We start from the raw sequence: 22,694 nt of genomic DNA, 5'->3' as shown, positions 1-22,694 counted from the left end.
GGATGTTGCTTCAGGTTACGGAAAAATTATTGCCCTCCTCTCCTCCGCGCGCGTGGTGCCATTGCGCATGCGCGGGAGCGCGGAACGGGCGATGTGTGGGATTCGAAAAGAACTAAGAAACACACAACAGCAACGTTTCTGGTGAGGCGAGGAATACTCCAGCAAAGAAAGCCCTACGTGCCCATGTAACGTACTGGACGTTTCCAATTTAATGTCTCAAAAGCACGTTAACTGCCCCTGTCCATTTAACGCCTGGCCTCTCGGCACCTTCAACCGGCTTTTTCCTCCTAGGTTTCCTGTCTTCTTGAGCTATGCCATCATCCAACAGGCCAGACAGCTGGAAATTATAGAGACACCGCGCCCCCCCTTACCATCACCCCCCCCCATACCTCTACATCCAATCAATTCAATGAAACAGAAGTTTATTAGCGCCTCTTCTGGACGGTTAGGTTAGGAAGTGCCAGCCACTAGTCTACGCAGGCCACCATCTTACCATTATTTACTTGGCCTATGGCAACAGTCAATTTTCTCGAAGTGCTTGCACATAGTCAATCTCTAGCCTAGTACCACAGAAAGCTTTGGGAAGCGCAGTATGTCTGCATCGCTTTCCTTCAAAGTCTCTCAGTTGCCTTAGGACATAACCCAAACTCTTTAGAATATGACTTTCAAGTCTCTCGAATTTGCATCTCTCAACAGTTGATGTCCATCCTTACTGAGCCACTGTCAGTTTGCTAAACACACTCCAAGTTCTCCCCTCTGGGCCTATAGCACTTGCAGATTCCTCCTGCTGGAATACTTCACATATTCTACCATTCAGCCTCCACTTCATCTCCTTTTCTTACTTTACTTTCCCAAGGCACGGTAAGAAGCCTTTCTCAAACCTTCAAATCTGTGTTAGATACCCCTGGTACCAGAATCCCTTACTGCCCTCCCAGGGCAGTTACCACACTATTTTGTAAATGCCTATTGATTTATCTGAATCCCTTACTATATTGTAAGCTCCAGCTGGTCAGAGACTATGTCTGTCTTGATGAGAGTAGAAGCTCAAAAATCATTTCATGAATAAATGTATATAAATTATTTTCATTTGACAACAAGCTTTTATTACATATAATCAAGTTCTCACAACAGACCTCATCATTTAGAAAAAGAAATCTTGAGGGAACATTTCATGTATACCCAACGTTTTCTATATCTCTGGATGACCAGGAATAAACTGGAGATATTAATATATGAGATTTTTATTTATTAAAATATTTTATTTATTTTTAATTATAAAAGTAATTCATGCAGCTTAGAAAAAAATTCACAGTCAAAAAAGTACGGGGAAAAAAAAGTATGAAGTAAAAATTGAAGTCCTCATTTCCTTCTTTCCCTGCTCATACGGATACCCAAAGGTAACTCCTTGTTAATAGTTTAGGGTGGATCCTTTAAGACGTGCATTTACAAATTATGTGGTGTTTGCAAACCAAGGACAGGAATAAAATTGGTCCTGAAAAAAATCTGAACATTGGCCTTGAATACTGTGACTATTTCTTCTTCTCATTCTTCTCTTCGTAATCAACTTTGTTTTTCTCTCTCACTGAAGACAGGCTTCTTGATTCCTCCTTTCACTTGAATGAGTATAGCTACCAACAAGTTGCAAATTTTTATAGGTCCTCAGAGTTCAAGAAGAGCAACCAGACTATGCTAAAACCTTAGTCCAATTCCAATCCCAGGAAGAGGATTCAGTTAGCCTGTGGTGAGTCAGATGCACATCCTGTGGTCTGCCTGGGTGGGTCAACTTGGGGAGATGATAAAGGGTAGGGAAGTCTGGTCCGATAGAACCGTAAGCATTCAGTACAATATATTTTGGTCCTCATTCCATGTTGGTACATTCTTTTTAAAGGCTATATATCAGCCCATTGCATTGAAGAAGTGAGACCATACTAGTAGGCATTTAGATTGTATCCAGTTTTTCATTATAGCAATGAACATACTTATGGTTTTCGGCAATTATCTATATTATACATCATGAAAGTTGGGGATCATAGAGTGGTGTGTACATTTGAACTTTTCATGTATGTTACCACTTGGCCCCCCAAAATGGTTGTAACAAATGACACATCCACATATACTGGGTATTCCCATTCTTCTTAGACTTTACCAGCACATTATGTGGAAAACAAAAACAAAAAACCAAGAGATTTATTCATCTGAATAAACAGTATTTACTGATGGTTTATTCTGTACCTGGCCTGGTCCTGAAGCCTTGGGATTATAGCAGGAAACGAAACAAAGGCCTTACCTTCATGGAACAGTAACAATGAGCAATTCAACATAAATGTTGAAGATGGCTATGGAGAAAAATAAAGAAGGGTAAAGTGGCTCGGCAGGGATCGGGTACAGCTTGCTATTTTAACTGGAGTGATCAAGGAGGGACTCTCCACTAGGGTGGCATTCAAGCTGATACCTGAGGGTAAAAACTAGGCAGACATCTGAGGAAAGGGCACCCAAGCCCAAGAGAAGAAGCATGCCTGGGAAATGCAAGGAAGACCAAAGGAGGGCAGGGAGGCTGAGGCAGGGTGAGCAAGAGGGAGAACAGTAGGAAAAGATCTAAGGATAGGATCTAGGGAACATCTTTACCACGACTGCAAGCGGCCCGCACTGTCTGTAAATGGTGCCGACGAGAAAGTAAAAGGCCATTTTGCAATTCCAACCTTCTATCTCCACAGTTTGCAAGAACAGAACTAAGAGAACTGGAGTTCTCAGCTCAACCGGTGAGTAATCTGTGGAGATCGCTGTAGTTCAAGAATGAAAAGAAGGTAATCATTCCTAACTCCGACCACATGTGTAGCTAAGTAAAGCCTAATCTACGGTGGTGTCATTTGCCCCGGAACCTTTAAGACTCTGCTTTCCCAGCTACCCTAGTCACTCCAATCCTCCGAGGTGTTGGCAGAGAAGAGCTGCGCCTGCTCAGTGGCGCTACGCGGCCCGCACACCCGGGGGCCCCGCCCAGCCGTCAGTGGGCGGGGACAAGTCAGCCCGAGCTCCGGAAGCGACCGCTGCCTGCCCAGTTAACGTGTCGGGGGAGGGACACGCGTCGCAAAAAGTCGCGGTGGTACTTCCCTACGATCTACAAACCTGGCGTTTTACGGTTCCAGTCCCTGCTGAGCTGGGAGATGTCGGCTGCGGGACGGCCCGAGCCCTTGCGTCCTCCCGACGGCTTTGCGAAGCGGGTCCTGGTGACCGGTGGTGCTGGTTTCATGTAGGTAACGGCGCCGCTGGCAGAGTAGTGGCTCCCCAGAAACCCCAACCTTTCCCTGCGCCTCTGCTTGCCCTTGGCAACTTGGGATCAGCTTTGGGGATCTGATTGACAGGGGGAGGGTCTTAACGCACGACTAGGATCATCCCACCTTCTCTCCACTTCCCGGCCTGCGAAGACGTGCCGTGGCTCCTTTGAAACGACTTCTTTTAAACGCCTCCCAAACGAAGCAAAAGTGCTGTGGTACTGTCCACCTTTCTACCTGGCCCGAGAGGTACCTGTCACTCTTCTGAGCGCGCCCCCTTTGCAGTAAGCTTCGCACCAACTGCCCCAACCCGAGCCCAGGGCCCACGATACACAGGCCTTGGACGTATAGGCTCCATGAACCGGTTTTGGGATTATGATAAGGGTTTCATTTATTCAGCAGACTTTAAAAAATCCTCTGTCGGTGTTTTGACCTGCACTAGTCGTTTGAAGCCTCTTTCCCTCTCACACCCATATTTAATCAGCAAGTCTTCTCTCACTCCTTCCAAAGAGACCCCTTCTCACCCTCCTCCCCTGTTAATGTCTGCTTTTGCCTAGACTGCAACTGTAGCCTCCTGATGGTCACACTGCTTCTACTCTTGTTCCCTTAAAGCCTGTTCTCACGCACAAGTCAGTGTTTATTAGGTAAATAAGTGCGTAATTTCACTCCAAAGATTCCCGCTGGACTTAGAATAAAATGCAAACTCTTTACCATGTCGAGAAGACTCTCAGGTGTCAAAGCTCAAACCAGATCTCCTGTCGTTCCACCTCTTGCTTTTCTGGGCCTCTTGCAGTTCCTGGAACCCTGGAGGCTAGTTTCCCCTATTTTGAGGCCTTTGCACTTGCTTCCCCTTTGCTTAGGCTGTGTGCATCACTCAGTTCAGATGTTTACGCAGAGGTCACCTCCTCCCGGCCTTAGCTGACCACCCTATCTAAAATAGCCCCTCTCCCAACTAACACACTTATAACTACCTGAAACTGTTTTGCATATTTGTGTTGACTTGCTTATTGCCTGCATCCCAACCCTAGTATGTAAACCGAGTGAGGGCAGAGACTGTGGTTTTCTCAACACCTGGAAGAATGCTTCCCCCCCCCCGCCGGCATTAGTATATTAGATCACCTCTAACAATCTGACAGTGACTTGGAGGAGGGTACCAGGCAAGTTTCATTTAATGAAAAGGAGAGCATGGGCGTAAAAGGGTGGTACAGTGCTGGTCCAGGAAAGGTACGTCCTAGAAAGTTCTGTGAAAGGGCTGTCAAGTACAAACTCTGAATTCATAATTTGTTCCTAGGAGCCCAACGTTTTGGTGTATATGATAAAAATCTGGTGGATCATCTCACTGAGAGATGCCTCTGGCTCCATTTCAGGGTCCTTTAAAACCCACTGTGCCACTAACCTCAGGATGGTTTCAGCAGTTCTTAGCCTTGGAAACCTAGGTTTACCACTTTACACCACCAAATTCTCATACCAAGAAATAGCAATTGCAGTAGGCTACTGTGAACATGGACAACTCCTATGCTCATAACAGCTTAATTTTTACATAGTTATACCTGCAGTCTCTGAAAAGGCACATTGTCGTTGAAGTCCATCTGCAGTGAATACCACCCATTGTATTTATGATACTGCTTTACTCCCACGCTCAAAGGATGCATGGACAGCATCATTTGGTTAATTATTTTCTTATACCCAAGACCAGTAAATTCCCTCTTCACCATAGTGTAAAGGGAGTGTAAGACTTTGTATATCGATACTGTTGAGAAGATTAATGAAAAGTGTGGATGTGTGTATATTCAGCGTAGTTATATCATTTCTGTTATCTTGCAACAATTTGAAGGTATCTTTGAATAGTTTCCTAATATTCAACAATTTAGGATAATGTTTGAGAATTTAAGGAAAAGGTTAAATTTTCTGCTAACAAGATACGCTTTTCTCTATAGTGCATCACATGTGATTGTCTCCTTAGTAGAAGATTATCCAAACTATATGATCATAAATCTAGACAAGGTAAGTTTTATAAAAATGAGCTCTGTGTTTAAAAAAAAAAAAGACCCCTGTGTGCTGAAACTTATTTATATTTTTTTAAAGTATTAGAGTCCTGTCCTGCTGATATTTTAGTTTTTTATTTAGTCATTTTAGCAGCTTAGGAGCCTATATAGTCATGTATTCATACAGTTTTAAATCTTACATAAAGTCTTGAAACTTTTAAATTTGTTATGATAGCCCATAACGTAAAGGTTTTAAGTGCAGTAATTTTACTAAAAGAAAATCTTCACTCTGAATTCAGTATTTAGTGTAATCTTGTGATTATTAACCTTTATTGGCATTGAGATACTCTGATTATTTTATTATATGATTTTATAACTGCCACCTCCTGAAAATTATATATTTATTTTAAAAACTAAAGTGCACATAAATTAATTTAGTTTTGAGAATTTTTCTGTAATAATTGGAAGTTCCCTGGAGATTCTGAAAGCCATGATTGGTAATCACTGTGTTGTTGACTTTAAACACAAGATACAATAGTTACCTTAATTTTATAAAACATAATAGTAAAAAATATATAGAGACAAAAAATAATCTGTAAGTCTTAATAATTTTTGCTTGCCATAATATCATGGGCAGTAATTTTTTCCTCCATCTGTATACACTGATTTACCAACAGTTAACTCAGGGAAAAGCATAATGAGTTACAATATGTGTAACACAGGTGTAATTGTATTCAATCACTAATTCCTTTTCAGTAAGGAATGGTGAACTCTTACAGCCCCCAGTGGCTGAAGGCAAATCTGGGCAGGAAAATTTTTTAAAGGGGGTTCTTATAAAATTTAATTTTTTTGTATTTGAAAAGGTAACAAAATTACATATTTTTGTTTGTTTTTTACTTTTAAGATATCAGTAACTTCTAAAAACACTGAGAGCAAACACTTAAAGAAGATGCGTTTTTGTGTTATCAGAAACCTATAGTATTTTAAATAAATTGATATTTTATAGGAAAAGCTATTATCACTTTTTGTGTTGTTTTTCCCCCATCCTTACTTATTTTAAGCTGGATTACTGTGCAAGCCTGAAGAATCTTGAAACCATTTCTAATAAACAAAATTACAAATTTATACAGGTATGGAAGTATTCTTATAGTTATATAATTATTTTATACTGTGCCTCTTTAGTCATTTAGACATTATATCTTTCTACTTTGTACACTTGTGTAATATGGGCTTGGAAGCACGCTTATTAAAGACCTTTTTAATTTCCAGAAGTACCATGTGCTATAGAGAATATTACTTGTAGATTGATACTGCATATAACGCTACATGTTATTTTTGGTGCCTTGGCAGATCTGTGAGTAGCTGACTGAAATTCCATGATGTGTGATTTTTAGGTCCTCACTAGCCTTTTTCATAAGGCCTTGCTGGTATTTAAAGAGATTGGTATAAAGTAGGGTATTACTCAGGCCAGTCAGTAGTCAAAAACCCCACGATACAAGCCCATGGTAGTTCAAAGTATAAACCGAGCAGCCAGGTCACTCATTCAGAAAGGGAAATTTTAATGTCAAATGAAACTACCTTATGATTTATGTTTTTTAAGTGATTCTATAAACTCTCTTTTTAACCACAAATCTTAAAGAATATACTAAGCAAACATTTCATAATTTTTTTCTTTTATCTGAAAGTGTCTCCTTTAGTCACTGAAGAATTGTTGAGAATATGTGTTTTTAGAACTAAATGTACATATAACATTAAAAATACTCATAAGTTTACTTAGTTGTGGTGAAATCCATCATTCCAGTTGTTATACTTACTTTGAATATATTTCAACAGTGGTTATCTCAAACTTTTAAAAGTATGTTTAAATTTTTTCCTGCTAACATAGTTACCTTAGGTTGGCAAGAATGTTAAGAAAAAAAGCTAGCACAGTCCACAGAAGTAGTTGGTGCTCAAAAAAATACTGTTTTAGACACTTATTTGCAAAAACATAATTTGAATTGAATATCTGGTATCCTAGGATGCTGAAGAAATACCTCATTACTGTATTCGACCCCTCAGTTGAATTTTCAAGATATTCTCTTTTATACCTGGGGGGGGATTAATTTTTTTTCTTATCATGTTTTTGTTCATGAAGTAAAATGTTTATTATGGTTGGGAGTGCTCAATGAAACTTAGTTTTTTCATGTTTGTTTTTTTATATAGGGTGACATATGTGATTCTCACTTTGTGAAACTACTTTTTGAAACAGAGAAAATAGACATAGTACTACATTTTGCTGCACAAACACATGTAGGTAAGCGTTGTTTAATGATGGGCAAATGTTTTTTTCCAGTGGCTAACTAGCCAAAATCAAGGTCCAATAACGGGGTTGAACAAGTAGGTACTTAATGTATGTGAAAGAACATAGACCATGTTTTACCAGAAAAGCCCGTAGTCACTCTGTCATCTAGATACTTGGCGCCATTCAGATCCCTTGTGTTAGCGTAGGGTAAAATGCAACCTTGAATGTTATCTTAAAACTGAGTTTAGCCAAATCCAGAATAGTGATGACTTCTGGGGAAATGGGCCTTCAGCTGTATTTTTATGTTGTTTTTCTTAAGGTGGGTGGTAGATACCCAGTTGAACATTATATTATTATCTGTACTGTTTTGTCCTAAGATATCTTCTAATAATTTGTCTAACATTTTATATTGTGAAATGTAATATATATTCAGAAGAATTTAGAAGTAAGGTTAAATGAATAATGATAATGTGAATACTCATGTAGCCATCACCTAAACAAAAGAATGTTGCTGAACCCTCTTTAGTAGGAGTATTACTACTGCCTTATTACCTGACTTTTAAGTTATAATTTCCCTTGGTGTTCTCTGCAGTTTTACTGTCTCTGTGTTTATCTCTAAACAGTATAGGTTAGTTTTGCCTGTTTTTAGATTTTATAAAAATGCATATATAAAATAACATGGAGGGTTTTTTGTCTTGCTTTTTCATCCTTGTAGATTCATCCATGCAGTTGGGTGTAGGTATAATTTGTTCCTTGTCAGTGACATACACTATTCCATTCTAAGTACATACCACAATTCCTGTGTCTGTTTTACTCTTGATGGACATTCGGATTGTTTGCACGTTGGAGCAGTTTTGAACAATACTACCATGAGCGTTCTTACACATGCATCTTGGTACACATAAATACACATTTCTCTCAATATATAACTGGAATTGTAAGATCTGCACACTTCAACATGGAGATAATTTCCAACTGTATTCCAAAGCAGTTATACCAGTTTCTTCTCCTGCAGGAGTATATGAGACCTTCTGTTACTCTAGATCTCACCAAAGCTTAGTTTTGTCAGTCTTCCATTTTTGTCAATCTGAGTAGTGTGTAGAGTGGCATCTGATTGTGGTTTTAATTTGTATTTCCCTGATTACTGATGAAGCTGTGTACTTTTTATATGTTTATTAATAATTTCAGTTTCTTCTTTTGTGAAATGCTGTTGAAATCTTTTGCCCATTTTAAAAATTTTAAATAAATTCTCATTGATTTGTTGGAATATATATATATGTGTGTGTGTGTGTGTGTATACACACACACACACACACACTGGATACTAGTCCTTTGTTATGTGTATTATATATATCTTCTCCCACTCTGTGGCTTATTTTTTCATCTTTTTGCTAGTGTGTGTTGATGAACAGATGTTCTTATATAAATTCTCAATGAATTTATATATCTTTTATGGTATGGTTAATGCTTTTTGGGTCTTAAGAAATTCTCTTTTACCCCAAGGTCATGAAGATATTCTTCTGTGTTATCTATGAAAAGCTTTATAGTTTTGCCTTTCACATTTAGATTTGTAATCCATCTGAAACTCATTTTTATATGCAGTATGAGATAAGAATCCAATTTCATTTTTTTCTATTTGAATACCAGTTGGACCTCTACCACTTATGGGAAAGTTCACCAGTTTCCATTGCGCTGTCATGTATCAAGCATCTATATGAGTATCTGTTTCTCAACTCCCCATTTGTCTATCTGTCTCTGCCTGTGCTGATCACACAGTATATTGACTAATGTAGTGTTTTCATATCTGGTAGAACAAATCCTTCCCCTTGGTTAATGATAAAGTGGTTTTCCTTCCTACAATTTATCAGATGCTTACCAGTACTTCCTGTTGTCAATCTTTGGTGGTTTTATTATATTTTCCCTGATTATTAATGATGTTAAAAACCTTTGCATTTGTTTACTGGATATCCTCCTCCCTTTCCTATTTGTATATCTCTTTAGAAAGTTCCTGTGTAAGTCTGTTTACCATTTTCAAGTGGGTTGTCAGTTTTTTCCTTACAGATTTTTATAAGTCCTTTATATATTCTGAATTCAAACCTTTTCCACTACCTTTTTTCCAATCTGTGATTTGCCTTTTCACTTCCTTTCTATTTTATTTTATCTCATCTCATCTCACCCCACCTCAACTCACGTCATCTCACCTTACCACACCTCAGCTGTGTTGTGCGATCTGAGTTCCCCAACCAGGGATTGAACCCAGGCCCTTGGCAGTGAGAGTGCTAAGTCCTAACCACCAGACTGCCAGGAATTTCCCTGCCTTTTCACTTTCTTAATGATATCTTTTGATGATTTGAAATTCTTCATTTCAGTGTAGTCCAGTTTATCAGCCTTTTCATTTATGGTTAGTGCTCTTTGTGTTCTGTGTAGGAACTCTTTTCCTACCTCCAAGGTCATGGAGATATTCTCTTATATTATTTTCATAAAAGTTATTGTTTTGCCTTCTACATTCAGATATTTTCCCCATGTGAATATCAGTTTGACCCAGCACCATTTATTGAAAGAATCAACCTTTCCCCATTGCCACCTTTGTTGGAGATCAAGTACCCATATATGCGTGGTTCTGTTTCTGGGCTCCTGTTCCGTTCCATTGGTCTTTGTCTATCCTTATGCCATTACCACACTGTAATTACTGTAACTTTATAATAATTCTTGATACCAGCAAAGCAAACCCTCCTACCTTTTAGTTCCAAAATTTTTTTAAATTTAAGAGCATTTTGAATTTTAGATGTATCATTTCTTTTTTGAATTAAAAACAAAAGTTTCCTGCAAGTATAGCACTGATAGTTTTCTAGGTTCTAAGAATTCACATGTACTGTGTAATTTGGGCTTAAAGAAATCATAAATAGCAATGCACCTTATGTTATTTTTAACACCGTTGCAGTTGTGGTGAATGAAGAAAAGTGAATAGAGCTTTCCTTAAGCCTGAGTCTACTGTTTAGTATTTGCTTTGTCCCTTGAGCGGAATTCTAGCTTTTTCTTCTTTTTTTTAGATCTTTCATTTGTCCGTGCCTTTGAGTTTACGTATGTTAATGTTTATGGCACTCACGTTTTGGTAAGTGCTGCTCATGAAGCCAGAGTGGAGAAATTTATTTATGTCAGCACAGATGAGGTCTATGGAGGCAGTCTTGATAAGGTGAGCTTAGAAAATGACTGTTTCAGACTTCCCTGGTGGTGCAGTGGTTAGGAGTCCGCCTGCCAATGTAGGGGACACGGGTTCGAGCCCTGGTCTGGCAAGATCCCACATGCTGCAGAGCAGCTAAGCCCGTGTGCCACAACTACTGAGCCCATGCGCCACAACTACTTTTTTTAAAAAATAATTTTTAATATTTATTTATTTATTTTTGGCTGCATTGGGTCTTCGTTGCTGCACACGGGCTTTCTCTAGTTGTGGCGAGCGGGGGCTACTCTTTGTTGTAGTGCGCGGGCTTCTCATTGCGGTGGCTTCTCGTTGCAGAGCACGGGCTCTAGGCGCGTGGGCTTCAGTAGTTGCAGCACGTGGGCTCAGTAGTTGTGGCTCATGGGCTCTAGAGCACAGGCTCAGTAACTGTGGAGCATGGACTTAGTTGCTCCACAGCATGTGGGGTCTTCCCAGACCAGGGATCGAACCCATGTCCCCTGCATTGGCAGGAGGATTCTTAACCACTGAGCCACTAGGGAAACCCTGCGCCACAACTACTGAAGCCTGCGCACCTAGAGCCCTTGCTCCACAACAAGAGAAGCCACTGCAATGAGATGCCTGCGCACCGCAACGAAGAGTAGCCCCTGCTTACCGCAACTAGAGAAAGCCCGCGTGCAGCAACAAAGACCCAACGCAGCCAAAAATAAATAAATAAATTAAATAAATAAAACAGATGTTATAAAAAGAAAATGACTGTTTCACCTACTTACCCTGCACCACCATACAAACCTGTCTTATGAAAACCTACTCTTTCACCTTCTGATTATACACACTTATGGGACTCCCCAGAATATTATTCCATTGTGTCTTCTGTTCAAATCAAATAATACCACCCCAGATGGGGAACCACAACCTAGTCTGGTACAGATTTATATATGTAATTTGACCAACATATTTTGCAAGCGAGCAGCAGCTTTTCCCTGATCACCCAGTCTTACATCATGAATGTCATTCCCATGGGCCAAAGCATGTGTAAGTTACGCTGCAGCATAAGGCCTGTCTCCCTTCTCTTCTGCTCAGCAAAGCATATTGTACTGTCAAGGAGTGAGTGTGAAATTGTTGTAGAAACTGGAATCTGTTCTCCTTTGTTAATCATTTGTAAACATTATACTTTTTATGCAAAGAGAGACTCCATTCTCCAGTCTGTATTTTTCATAGTCAGTGTTTTACAATGACCTCATTTTGTTTTGTTTTATTTTTTAAATGCATTTATTTACCAAAACACGTACATAGTGGAAAAAAAGCCAAGTAGTTTGAAAAGACTTATAATGAGAAAAAGCAGACCCTGACCACTTCTCAGTGCCCAATCCCACTTCTGAGGAACAGCCATTTGCAAACTCTCTTTGCAATTTTTATCAGGTAAGCTTCTTCCTCCTTGTACTCCTGTCAGCCTACATCAGATCTGACACAGTAGCCAGAATGCTTTTTAAAATATAAGTCAGATCATGATATTACTCTCATCAAAACCCATCAGTGTTTTGACAGTGGCCTTCAAGGTTCCACATGCTCTGGCCTCTGGCTTTCAGACCTCATCTCATATTTCTCTTCCCTCACACTAGCCTCCTTGTAGTTCCATTGGACACAGTCTGTCTCAGGGCCTTTGCACTTGCTGTGCTGTCTGCCTGCCTTACAGGGTTGTTGTGAACTTTAAAGAAGTCACTACATGTAAAGTGCTTTGAAAAATGCCAGGCACATAGTTGGGTTTCAATAAATTTTTTTGGGGGGGTGCTGCATTGGGTCTTTGTTGCTCTGTGGGCTTTCTCTAGTTGCGGCGAGTGGGAGCTACTCTTCCTCGCGGTACATGGGCTTCTCACTGCGATGGCTTCTCGTTGCAGAGCGTGGGCTCTAGGTGCACGGGTCTCAGTAGTTGCGGCACGTGGGATCAGTAGTTGTGGCTTGCGGGATCTAGAGCGCAGGCTCAGTAGTCATGGCGCACTGACTTAGTTGCTCCACGACATGTGGGATCTTCCTGGACCAGGGATCGAACCTGTGTCCCCTGCGTTGGCAGGATTCTTAACCACTGCACCACCAGGGACGTCCTCGATAAATGTTTTTTTAAATGTACTGATTTACATTTCAAGTTTGTAATATGTTCTCCAATTTTTCTACTTAGAAAGTATACATAATACTTATTTTTTAAATATATCTTTTTAAAATTAGGAATTTGATGAATCTTCTCCCAAGCAACCTACAAATCCTTACGCATCATCTAAAGCAGCTGCTGAGTGTTTTGTGCAGTCTTACTGGGAACGATACAGGGTAAGAACTGACCTCAGAAACTCTAGAATCATTTTTCTTTGGACTTTGGTGTTAAAACTCCAAGTTAGCATTAGCAACGTTTCATTTTTAGGATGGCAGACATAGATTAAGGAAAGTTATATACTAAGGAATTTTAAAAACTGATTTCCAATATCGTGTGGACAAAGCAGGGAACTACTTCTTCTATTCCAGTTCATCATTTAAAGGAATAATTTATGTATATGTTTTTTTCTGCTTCACTAATAGGTAGAGTGTTACAGCCAGAGTGAAAAGCCCTGTTGGAATGTCCTGATTCCCAGGAGTCCTCTGAGTGAAGGAAGGGAGAGGGAGGGCAGATTCCCTTACCAGCCGCTGCTCCTCTCGGCCCCTCGTGAAAGGGAGATAGGTTTACCCCAGTGGCTGTGTCAGTGTCCATGCAGGGGCCTTGCCCACTATGAATCATCAGCTGGAACCCCTGCACTTGGCTTCCCACCGATCTTCCAGAGTTATTAGGGACTGGGTCAGAAAGGCGAGCCAAGGAATTGCTTCAGCTTCTCTAGCCTTTTGTGTTCCAGTAGCATTGGTCTTTTCCCTCCACGGATGCTCTTTTTATTTGTAAGGGTTGGTCCAAGAGAGAAAGCCAACTTGAAGTTTAACATCTCAGGTGGTCTCTGAAATAATCAGGTAGAAACGTCCTTAATTTCCTGCTATCAGACCTAGAAACCCGCCTCCATCTGTATTCATCCTTCCCTTGTCCCAGTGAAGAGACTATTCCTCTTCTTCCTTTTGGAACCTCTGCCTTTATCTGAATCCCGTCCTCTCCTGTCTTTTCAGGAACCTTACATTAGAAAAAAAAAATCCCTTTGCTTCTGTCCTTAAGGTGTGTGGAATTATGCAGTCAAAAGTGCCCATATGGGGCCTCCCTGGTGGCGCAAGTGGTTGAGAGTCCGCCTGCCGATGCAGGGGATACGGGTTCGTGCCCCGGTCTGGGAGGATCCCATATGCCGCGGAGTGGCTGGGCCCGTGAGCCATGGCCGCTGAGCCTGCGCGTCCGGAGCCTGCGCGTCCGGAGCCTGTGCTCCGCAACGGGGGAGGCCACAACAGTGAGAGGCCCGCATACCGCAAAAAAAAAAAAAAAAAAAAAAAAAAAAAAAAAAAAAAAGTGCCCATATGTTAAAACTGCTTATCTTTAGATAATCATTATTATTGGACGCTTCCATTACCTTCATGTTGAACTCTCTCTTAAGTTTCCAGTTGTCATCACACGAAGCAGTAATGTTTATGGACCACATCAATATCCAGAAAAGGTACATTTTACTTTTGAATTCCTGATGTGTTTTAGTGATTGTAACTTCTCATTATTTAAAATAATCTCTCTTCAGTTATTTGTCCAAAGAATTTATGTTGCAATTAACCGTAATTATAAATGCTTTATAGGCCACATACAAACCTCATCATGTTTAGAGTTTGAAAACTTGAGTCTAAGTCTCAACTTGATACTCACCAGCTGGGATGACCTTAGGTCCTTTGAGCATTGTCTTTAAATTGACGGGTAATGATAATACTTAGGAAGGATTTTGAAGAGTCCAGTGAGATGATGTATGTGAAAATGCCTTGTACTTTGCAGGATGCTAAAACACTATAGAGTGCTCCCATCACTACTGTCACACCAGTGAAGACGCCTTCCTAGGATGCAGTCAGACCATATGTCAGGCTGTACAGAAACGTAGACGCTAGAGAGTGATGCAGGAAGCTTGTACATACACTTGTCTTAAAGGCAGCCGATTAGCTGTTCCCCAGCTCCTCCGTATTGTTGCAGGCCTGAATGTCGTCCAGAAAGTAGTTTAGCAAATAAAGAAATGTAGTTAAAAGGCTGAAAATGTGTGTGGTTGATTCTGTATCATTAAGCCCAATGTTAAGTAACTACTAGTCTCACTGCCTAAATTTATTTATTAAAATTTTTATTGGAGTATAGTTGATTTACAGTGTTGTGTTAGTTGCAGGTGTACAGCAGAGTGAATCAGTTATACGTATATCTCACTGCCGAAATTTAGAGCTGGGTTTTCTCACTTCTTAGCCGCTGGTTGCCTTGATCTCTCTGCCCAAAGGAAAGGGCCATATCATGATCTGCTGATATTAATATATATTTGGCTTAATTTTTTAACACTTATTATAAATTTAATAATTTCTTATCTCACCATGTTTAGCATAAATTTTCTTTGAATCCAGTGGCACTGGAATTACTTTTTATTAATTTCACAAGCAGTTATTGAATAGGTGCTGTATGTAAAGTAAAAAGTATATGATTCCTGCTCGTATGAAATCAACACAAAAGTGAGCTTGCAGTGAGAGCAAACTGTTCAGGAAGATTTTTTCTGAACTTTTTCACTATTTATATCATTTTATCTTCATTTTTATCTAGCAAATAACTGGTATTTGTGAAATAGGAAACAATCTTACAGTTCTTTTACTTATCAAAATTATAATAAGTGTTTCTTGAACTCCTGATAAGAATTAGAATTTGCCCATAAGTGTATTTCTTAACAATAATAATCTTTTAATCTTATGATGAGTTCAGGTTTATATTAATGAATGAATTTCCAAAGTCTGAAATGATAATTTAAATATTCTTTTAGGTTATTCCAAAATTTATATCTTTACTTCAACACAACAGGAAATGGTATGTTATTTACCTTTGTACCCATGTTTTTCTGGTATGCTAGAGTATTTAGTGTCAGTCTTTCTTGAAAATCATGAAGTGTTAGAGTTGGAGGCCTTAGGATTTAATGTCCCAACAAATTTAAGAATTCCTTCTACAGTCAGTGTAATAGTCTTAAAAATAATTATAATGTATAGTTCATCTTTATAAGTTGATTACTAAGATAATTTTAATTCTTAAATAATCCATCCTAAAACTTTGAGTTATAGCATTAAAATTTGTCATCTATCTTTATATAATTTTACTTTTTCAAAAGATTTAACTGAACTGTACATAGTCTTCAAAGTGAACTTAAGGTACAAAATTGATGAATAAATATTTCTGCAGGGGTCACTTACATGTTTGCCACTTCCTAGTGAGCACCCACAGTGGGTTTGGAGGTCAGTTAAGAATTATGGATAAAATCTGGAAGTTGTGAGAATTTGTATTTTCAGTAAGAGATGTCTAGGATCTTCATGGGAATTGCCTTCTCTGGAATTGTACCCAATCATTGCCTTACCCTGGTTTGGGAGAGCTTACTTTTTTTTACACTTTATGATTCCCTTTCATTTCATCTTTTTAGCTGCATTCATGGATCAGGGCTTCAAACAAGAAACTTCCTTTATGCTACTGATGTAGTAGAAGCATTTCTCACTGTCCTCAAAAAGGGAAAACCAGGTGAAATTTATAACATTGGAACCAATTTTGAAATGTCAGTTCTCCAGCTTGCCAAAGAACTAATACAACTGGTATGTATATATTATTAAAGGGTAGTATTTTCAAAATTGGCACTACATTAGTGACAGTAATCACTAATTTTGTCAAAATCAACAATTTACAGTTTACTCATTTGATAAGTGAACCAGTAAAAAAAGGAACTTTATAATTCCATATGTATGCTGAGATGTGTCATTATTTGAAACTGCATCACTCATTTAGTCACAGCTTTTCAGGAAGAAAATTCCACAACGTTAAATGTGCATACCCATTATAAGACATATTCAATTTCAGAACATCGAATGTTAAATTGTGTGTCCTGGAATCAAGGAACATTGATATATAGATAATAGTTATGAGTGTTTTTATTTACTAGTGAGCATCAACTATAAATCTCAGGATTCAGTAAAAAGAGCGACTGAACGAATGGAAAAAACTTGTTTTCCTTTACACTACTCACAGAACACTCTGTCCTCCAAACATGTGAGTTTTCCACGCCCAGCAATTCTCAGACACCAGCTCGGTGTCCTACAATTTAACTCAATTCTGACATTATCTGTCTGGAGATGGTGTCAGATCCCACAGGTTAAGGGCTCAGTCTCACAAGACTGCCCTCACTTCACATGTCAACCCCGAGACCTGGCTGTCACCTGTGCTTTTGATCAACGAGGTATAAGTCTGAGGTTATTTGCTACAGGGGCTCACAGAACTCAGGAAAACAGTTTACCCTCTAGATTACCGGTTTATTACAAAGGATGGAGGAGATGCATAGGGCAAGATATGAGGGAAAGGGTGTGGAGCTTCCTGCCCTCTCCGGGTGTGCCACCTTCCCAGCACCTCCATGTGTTCAGCAGCCTGGAAGCTCTCCTCTTGGGTTTTTATGGAGGCTTCATTAAGTAAGCATGATTGATTGAATCATGGCCACTGATAATTAGTCCCACTTCTGGTCCCTTTCCCCTCCCTGGAGGTGGGGGCAGGGAGGCTGAGTTCCATCTCTCCAATCACATGGTTGGTTCCCTTGGCAAGCAGTCTTCATCCTTAGGCGCTTTCCAAAAATCACGTATTAACCTGAACTCTGGTGTGGTTGAAAGGAACTTATGAACAGCAAAAGACACCTTTATCTCTCATCACCAGGAAATTCCAAAGGTTTTAGGAACTCTGTGCCAGGAGCAGGGATGAACACCAAATATATATTTCTTATTTTAAATCGCAATATCACACAGTAATAACCAAAAGCCAAAAAAATTCATTTTCTCCTATAGTTTATATAATGTGTATTCTCTCTGAGCTTCAGATGGAATTCAGGTTATAAAGTATGGAAAGTGTTAATAAAATGCTATTCATCTTAGCTGTCTTCCCCACTTGGAGGAGGTTGTTTTTCTTGTCTTTTGAATCAGTTGTTGAATACCATTTTATTCTCTGGTCTCACTTTATAATTTGACTTGAAGGTCTTCTCCATTTTGACAGATCAAAGAGACCAATTCAGAGTCTGAAATGGAAAACTGGGTTGATTATGTTAATGATAGGTGAGTAACAAGTTAAAACATTGGGGAAATGTTGTGAAATCTTAGGTACTTATAAGATTATAAAATGTACGGACTTACCCAGAAAAGTTTATCTTTTTTGAGTTTTCTGCTAAAATGTTTTTTCCTGATTATAAATGTCATAACAATAAACTGTAGCATTATTATTAGCTGTGTGACTTAAAGAAAGTTATTGACCCTTTCCAAGTCTGAGATTTCCTTGAGTGTGAAATAGGGATAATAATATCTTGCTTATGGAAGTATTTTAAAATTTAATTTGTAATGTATATAAACTACCAGACCCAGGGCATGGAACATGAGTCCTAACAAGTTTATGTGTATTTATTCATTCATTCATCAAACATTTAGGTATGAGACATTGCATTCATACCTAGATTGTGGTTGAAATGAGAAAAAGATAAGCCACAGTGAGGGTTAGGCTTCTGGATTATAAATGATTTTTAACATATACTTTATTTTACAAATATATAAGTGTGTCACAGGGAGAATTTTTTGAGAGAAAATTTGAATTATGGACACACATTATTTCTCTTAGTATTTAAATTTGTAAATAGGGAATTTCCTGGTGGTCCAGTGGTTAGGACTCCACGCTTTCACTGTCGAGGGCCTGAGTTCAATCCCTAGTCTGGGAACGAAGATCCCTCAAGCCGTGCAGCAGGGCCAAAAATAAATAAATAAATACATTTGTAAATATATATCCACAGTATCATTGTAAATCTGTTTTGTTTTCCAAGACCTACCAATGACATGAGATATCCAATGAAATCAGAAAAAATACATGGCTTAGGATGGAGACCTAAAGTGCCTTGGAAAGAAGGAATAAAGAAAACAAGTATGTTATGAATTGATCCTTTGGGGGGAGAGGGAGAATCAGAAAAATTTTAAGGCACAGGAATTTATTTTAGGACACTACAAACAGTGTCGTGGTGAATCACTTTCACTTTTCAAACTTTTACATTTAATGTATTTCTAACGTTAGTAATTAAGTATCCTGAATTTCATAGACTAACTTCTGATTAGGCTTCCTTTGTCTTACTAGCATTTATCAGATACCTATCTCATTGATTCTCAGATGCACATTTTTTCACATCCTTGAGAGGTATGTGTTTTACAATCACTAGTGTCTTATAATTACTATTTCAACTTTTTTTCTTTCTTTTTCTTTCTTACTAATATGTAAAGTAATGGTCCATCTTAAGATCAGGCATCTGAGATTTGGTGAAATAGAGACAGTTGCCGTCTTTGAGCATCTTGAGTCTTTTTATACTGAAACAAACAAATAAGAAGCAAATTTAGTATGTGCAGAAATAGTCATTAAAATAAGTGTATATATAGTCTGTGCATATGTTAAATTCTGTTTAGAAATGTACTCAAGAGAAAAGATACCCAAGTGTAGGAAAAAGTCTCAGTTCAGAGCTTGACATACAAAATATTTGTATTGAATTTTAAAAAGCAAATTCAGGGACTTCCCTGGTGGTCCAGTGGTTAGGACTCCATGCTTTCACTGCTGTGGGCCCCGGACAGGAAACTAAGAGCTTGTAAGCTGCGCACATAGTGCAGCCAAAAAAAAAAAGCAAATTCAAAGATAATTTATTATTTTTCAACTAAAAAAACTTTATTAATAGGATAGCAACATAAAATAATTTTACATATTAACAAAAGGAAGTTGACATCATCTCACTGTGCCTATCATGCAGCCTTGTGATGTTTACATGAACAAAATACTACACTTTTTTCCCCTATGACTTTAAAACCAGTACAAGTGACTTATCTCCCTTTCCCCCTGAATTCCCTAAAATTAGAATGTTTTAATACTTGTACCAGCAAATTCAGTATTGAAGGACTTTTGAAGTTAAAAAGAAAAAAAATTGTTGATTTGTAAATCTACGTTTTCAGGTGATGAAATATCTTCTGATTAACATCATTGGTTTGTTCAAAATCAAATTGTTTTCATCATTAGGCAATCCTTGCCTACACATTAGCTGATGGGCAAGGCTTTTCTTACTTAGCAGGAGCTCAGTAAATATTGGTTAACTGATGTTTAGTTTTTTATTTTTGTCTTTTTGTTTTATCAGTTGAGTGGTACAGAGAGAATTTTCACAACTGGAAGAATGCAGAAAAGGCATTAGAACCCTTTCCAGTACAATCACCGTTTGTGTAGTTGGGACAGTTTTCAGAGAAAGAAGAAACTTATCCTACCTCAACAAATGATATGAAATCAAGCAACCATGATATGAAATCAAGCGATGTCCATTTGTATACTTTTGTATACTTTTTTGTATACTTTTTTGTATAAAATTCAAATGTAAAATGCCTCAGTCTTTAGAAGAGGTTCAGTATTAGCATAGGATTTAAATATCAAAATTCTTTCAGAAACCTTTTCTCCTAAAAATTAGGAACCAGTAAGCATAGAAAGACTCTTCTGTAGGTGTGGGCCAGGAAGGAGGAATCTCCTGGTTCTGAGAACAAGGACAGGTAATAGCTCTGGGCAGATGACAGCCTTCACTGGCATTGAACTCAGCTTCCCATCCTTTCCCACTGCCTAGACAGTCTGAAGTTTTTTAGGCAGTATAGGATGAGCCTTTTGCCCTAATTTATCTTTTTAAGGTCTGATGTGCTACAATTGCTTTAAAAATGGAACAAATGGAAGGATATCTAGCACTTTTTATTTGATAATTTTGTACAATTAAGTTAAATATTTTTTAAAAGAAGGATGTAGTTTTTATATTTTCAAAATTGGTCATTGAACTATGTAAGTAATCTTGTATCAGAGAAATTTTATCATGTATTTACTGTTTAAAATGATTTTATTTATAAACTTATCAATACTTTATTAATGTATAATGTGGCTTTTTTAAAAGTAATGTATATTTTTGTTTTGCTGTAAAAAATTTTTTAAAATACTTGATTATCATGTATTTTTAGTTCCTCTCTTCCCTAAAGACTTTAAGATGATTTGAAAAGGTAACTGATTGGATATTACATTCAGAAAAGGAAAAGGGTCAAAGACTATGCCCAGCTTTCTGGCCTCAGTGTGTGACTGGTGCCTTGTTTTCTCTGGAGTAGGAAGCAAGGTTATTAACTCCGAGGTGGTTGAAGGAGGGCTATAGGAGTAGCATAAGGGCCTGGGGCATGTGGAGACTGGGAAAAGTGTAGTAAGCAGATTGAAAATTAGTAAGGGGATTTGCCAAACAGGAGTGAAACACAAACTGAGGCCAAACACTGTAATTGCAGAATTCTGCTGTGTCGAAATAGATTGAGCCAGAGCTGGGCTCAGTGTGAGTCCCAGGGACTAGAGTTGAGTGAGATCGACTGAAATGATGGTCCCCTGGTCTTAGGTGTGTAGGGAAGAAATGCTTCTTGGAGGTAGCCTGTAGCTCTAGAGAAAATGGAGAGGCGAGAGGGCCGAAGGGAGCAGGGGTAAGATCTCAGGGAGGCAACTGTAGGAAGTTACAAGCAGAAAATGGGACCAACTGAGAGCAAATAGTCTGTGATGGAGTTTGGTCATTGAGGGTAGCTGACAAAATAAAAACACTTGTTCTGTGTCATTTGTTCTTGCACATATTTTTGTGATCTTTCAGGCAGTGAAAATACCCTGTATGATAATATGATGATGTCCATATGTCAATTTACATTTATCCAAACCCACAGAATGTATATATAACACCAAGAGTGAACCCTAAGATAAACTATGTCCTTGGGGTGATTATGGTATGTCAATTTGGATTCATCCTTGGTAAAAAGCACCATTCTGGTGAATGATGTTGATAATGAGGGAGACTATGCATATGTAGGGACAAGGGAGTATATGAGAAATCTCTGTACCTCCCTCTCAATTTTGTGATAAAACTCTAAAAAAATTGTCTTAAAATTAAAAAAAAAAAAAGAACAACCTTAGAAAAGAAATCGGCTAAGTTGAAAGCTTTTGGTCTCCAAGAGCCCTCTGAAAGCTGCCCTTTCCTCCCTGCTCTATACTCAACTTGCCGCCATCTGCTTCCATTCTGCCTCCGCTGCAAGAATTATCCCTGTAGTCGCCAGCCTCAGAAACCCTCCTAAGAAGTGTCATCTACTCTCGCTTTAATTACCATCTTTTTTTTTCCCCAATTTCAATTCCTTATCTCTATACCAGGATCTCTTTTCTGAGCTTCTGATCTCCAGTTTGAAATCAGTTTGATAGGGCCTCAAAAATTTAAACATAGAATTACCATATGATCCAGCAATTCTACTCCTAGGTATATATCCCAAAGAATTGAAAGCCGGATCTCAAACAGGTATACTTGTACTCCAATGTTCACTGCAGCATTATTCACAATAGCCAGAAGGTGGAAAGTACCCGTATGTACATCTACAGATGAATGGGTAAATAAGATGTGGTCTATACAAACAGTGGAACGGTATGATTCCACTTGTATGAAGTACCTAGAGTAGGCCAATTCATAGACACAGGAAGGATAATAGAGGTTTACCAGGGCCTGGGGGAGAGGGGGAAAGTGGGGGGTTATTGTTTAATGGGTACAGACTTTCTGTTTGGGATGATGAAAACATTCTGAAAGTGGATAATGGTGATGGTTGCACAACACTGAATGCACTTAATGCCACAGAATTATACACTTAAAAATAGTTAACATAAAAAAATAGTTAACCTGGTAAATTTTTTAATGTATATTTTAGCATAATAATAATTTTAAAAATGTGTACCTAGACCAACAGCATTTTTATCAGTT

At 38.5% G+C, this 22,694-nt stretch overlaps 1 protein-coding gene across 3 annotated transcripts; it reads left to right on the top strand.

Annotated features, from left to right (window-relative positions):
* The first annotated feature begins 3,047 nt into the window (after positions 1-3,047).
* Positions 3,048-21,518, top strand: TGDS (TDP-glucose 4,6-dehydratase). 3 transcript variants are annotated; one of them, XM_060079822.1, is made up of 13 exons: positions 3,170-3,247; positions 3,360-3,518; positions 5,207-5,273; positions 6,316-6,384; positions 7,457-7,547; positions 10,586-10,728; positions 12,934-13,032; positions 14,259-14,318; positions 15,648-15,691; positions 16,293-16,458; positions 17,894-17,952; positions 18,705-18,802; positions 20,046-21,518. In XM_060079822.1, the coding sequence occupies exons 3-13, from the start codon at positions 5,253-5,255 to the stop codon at positions 20,129-20,131; spliced, it is 936 nt and encodes a 311-aa protein (XP_059935805.1). In that variant the 5' UTR covers positions 3,170-3,247; positions 3,360-3,518; positions 5,207-5,252; the 3' UTR covers positions 20,132-21,518. The 3 variants fall into 3 exon arrangements, with proteins under 3 accessions (XP_059935803.1, XP_059935804.1, XP_059935805.1); XM_060079820.1 differs by lacking the exon at positions 3,360-3,518 and having other exon boundaries at positions 3,048-3,247; XM_060079821.1 differs by lacking the exons at positions 3,360-3,518; positions 6,316-6,384 and having other exon boundaries at positions 3,048-3,247.
* The last annotated feature ends 1,176 nt before the right edge of the window (positions 21,519-22,694 follow it).

The sequence above is a fragment of the Mesoplodon densirostris genome, chromosome 17, assembly GCF_025265405.1.
Source record: "Mesoplodon densirostris isolate mMesDen1 chromosome 17, mMesDen1 primary haplotype, whole genome shotgun sequence".
NCBI classification, from domain to species: domain Eukaryota; kingdom Metazoa; phylum Chordata; class Mammalia; order Artiodactyla; family Ziphiidae; genus Mesoplodon; species Mesoplodon densirostris.
Note: the sequence above shows the minus strand (reverse complement) of the source record. Positions and strands in the feature narration are given on the sequence as shown.

Excerpts from the sequence above, each read along its gene's own strand:
- TGDS (XM_060079820.1), top strand. The coding sequence starts at position 3,162 with ATGTCGGCTGCGGGACGGCCCGAGCCCTTGCGTCCTCCCGACGGCTTT. Across the intron at positions 6,385-7,456 it reads AAAATTACAAATTTATACAG|GGTGACATATGTGATTCTCA; the intron begins GTATGGAAGTAT and ends TTTTTTATATAG. Across the intron at positions 15,692-16,292 it reads CTTCAACACAACAGGAAATG|CTGCATTCATGGATCAGGGC; the intron begins GTATGTTATTTA and ends TCATCTTTTTAG.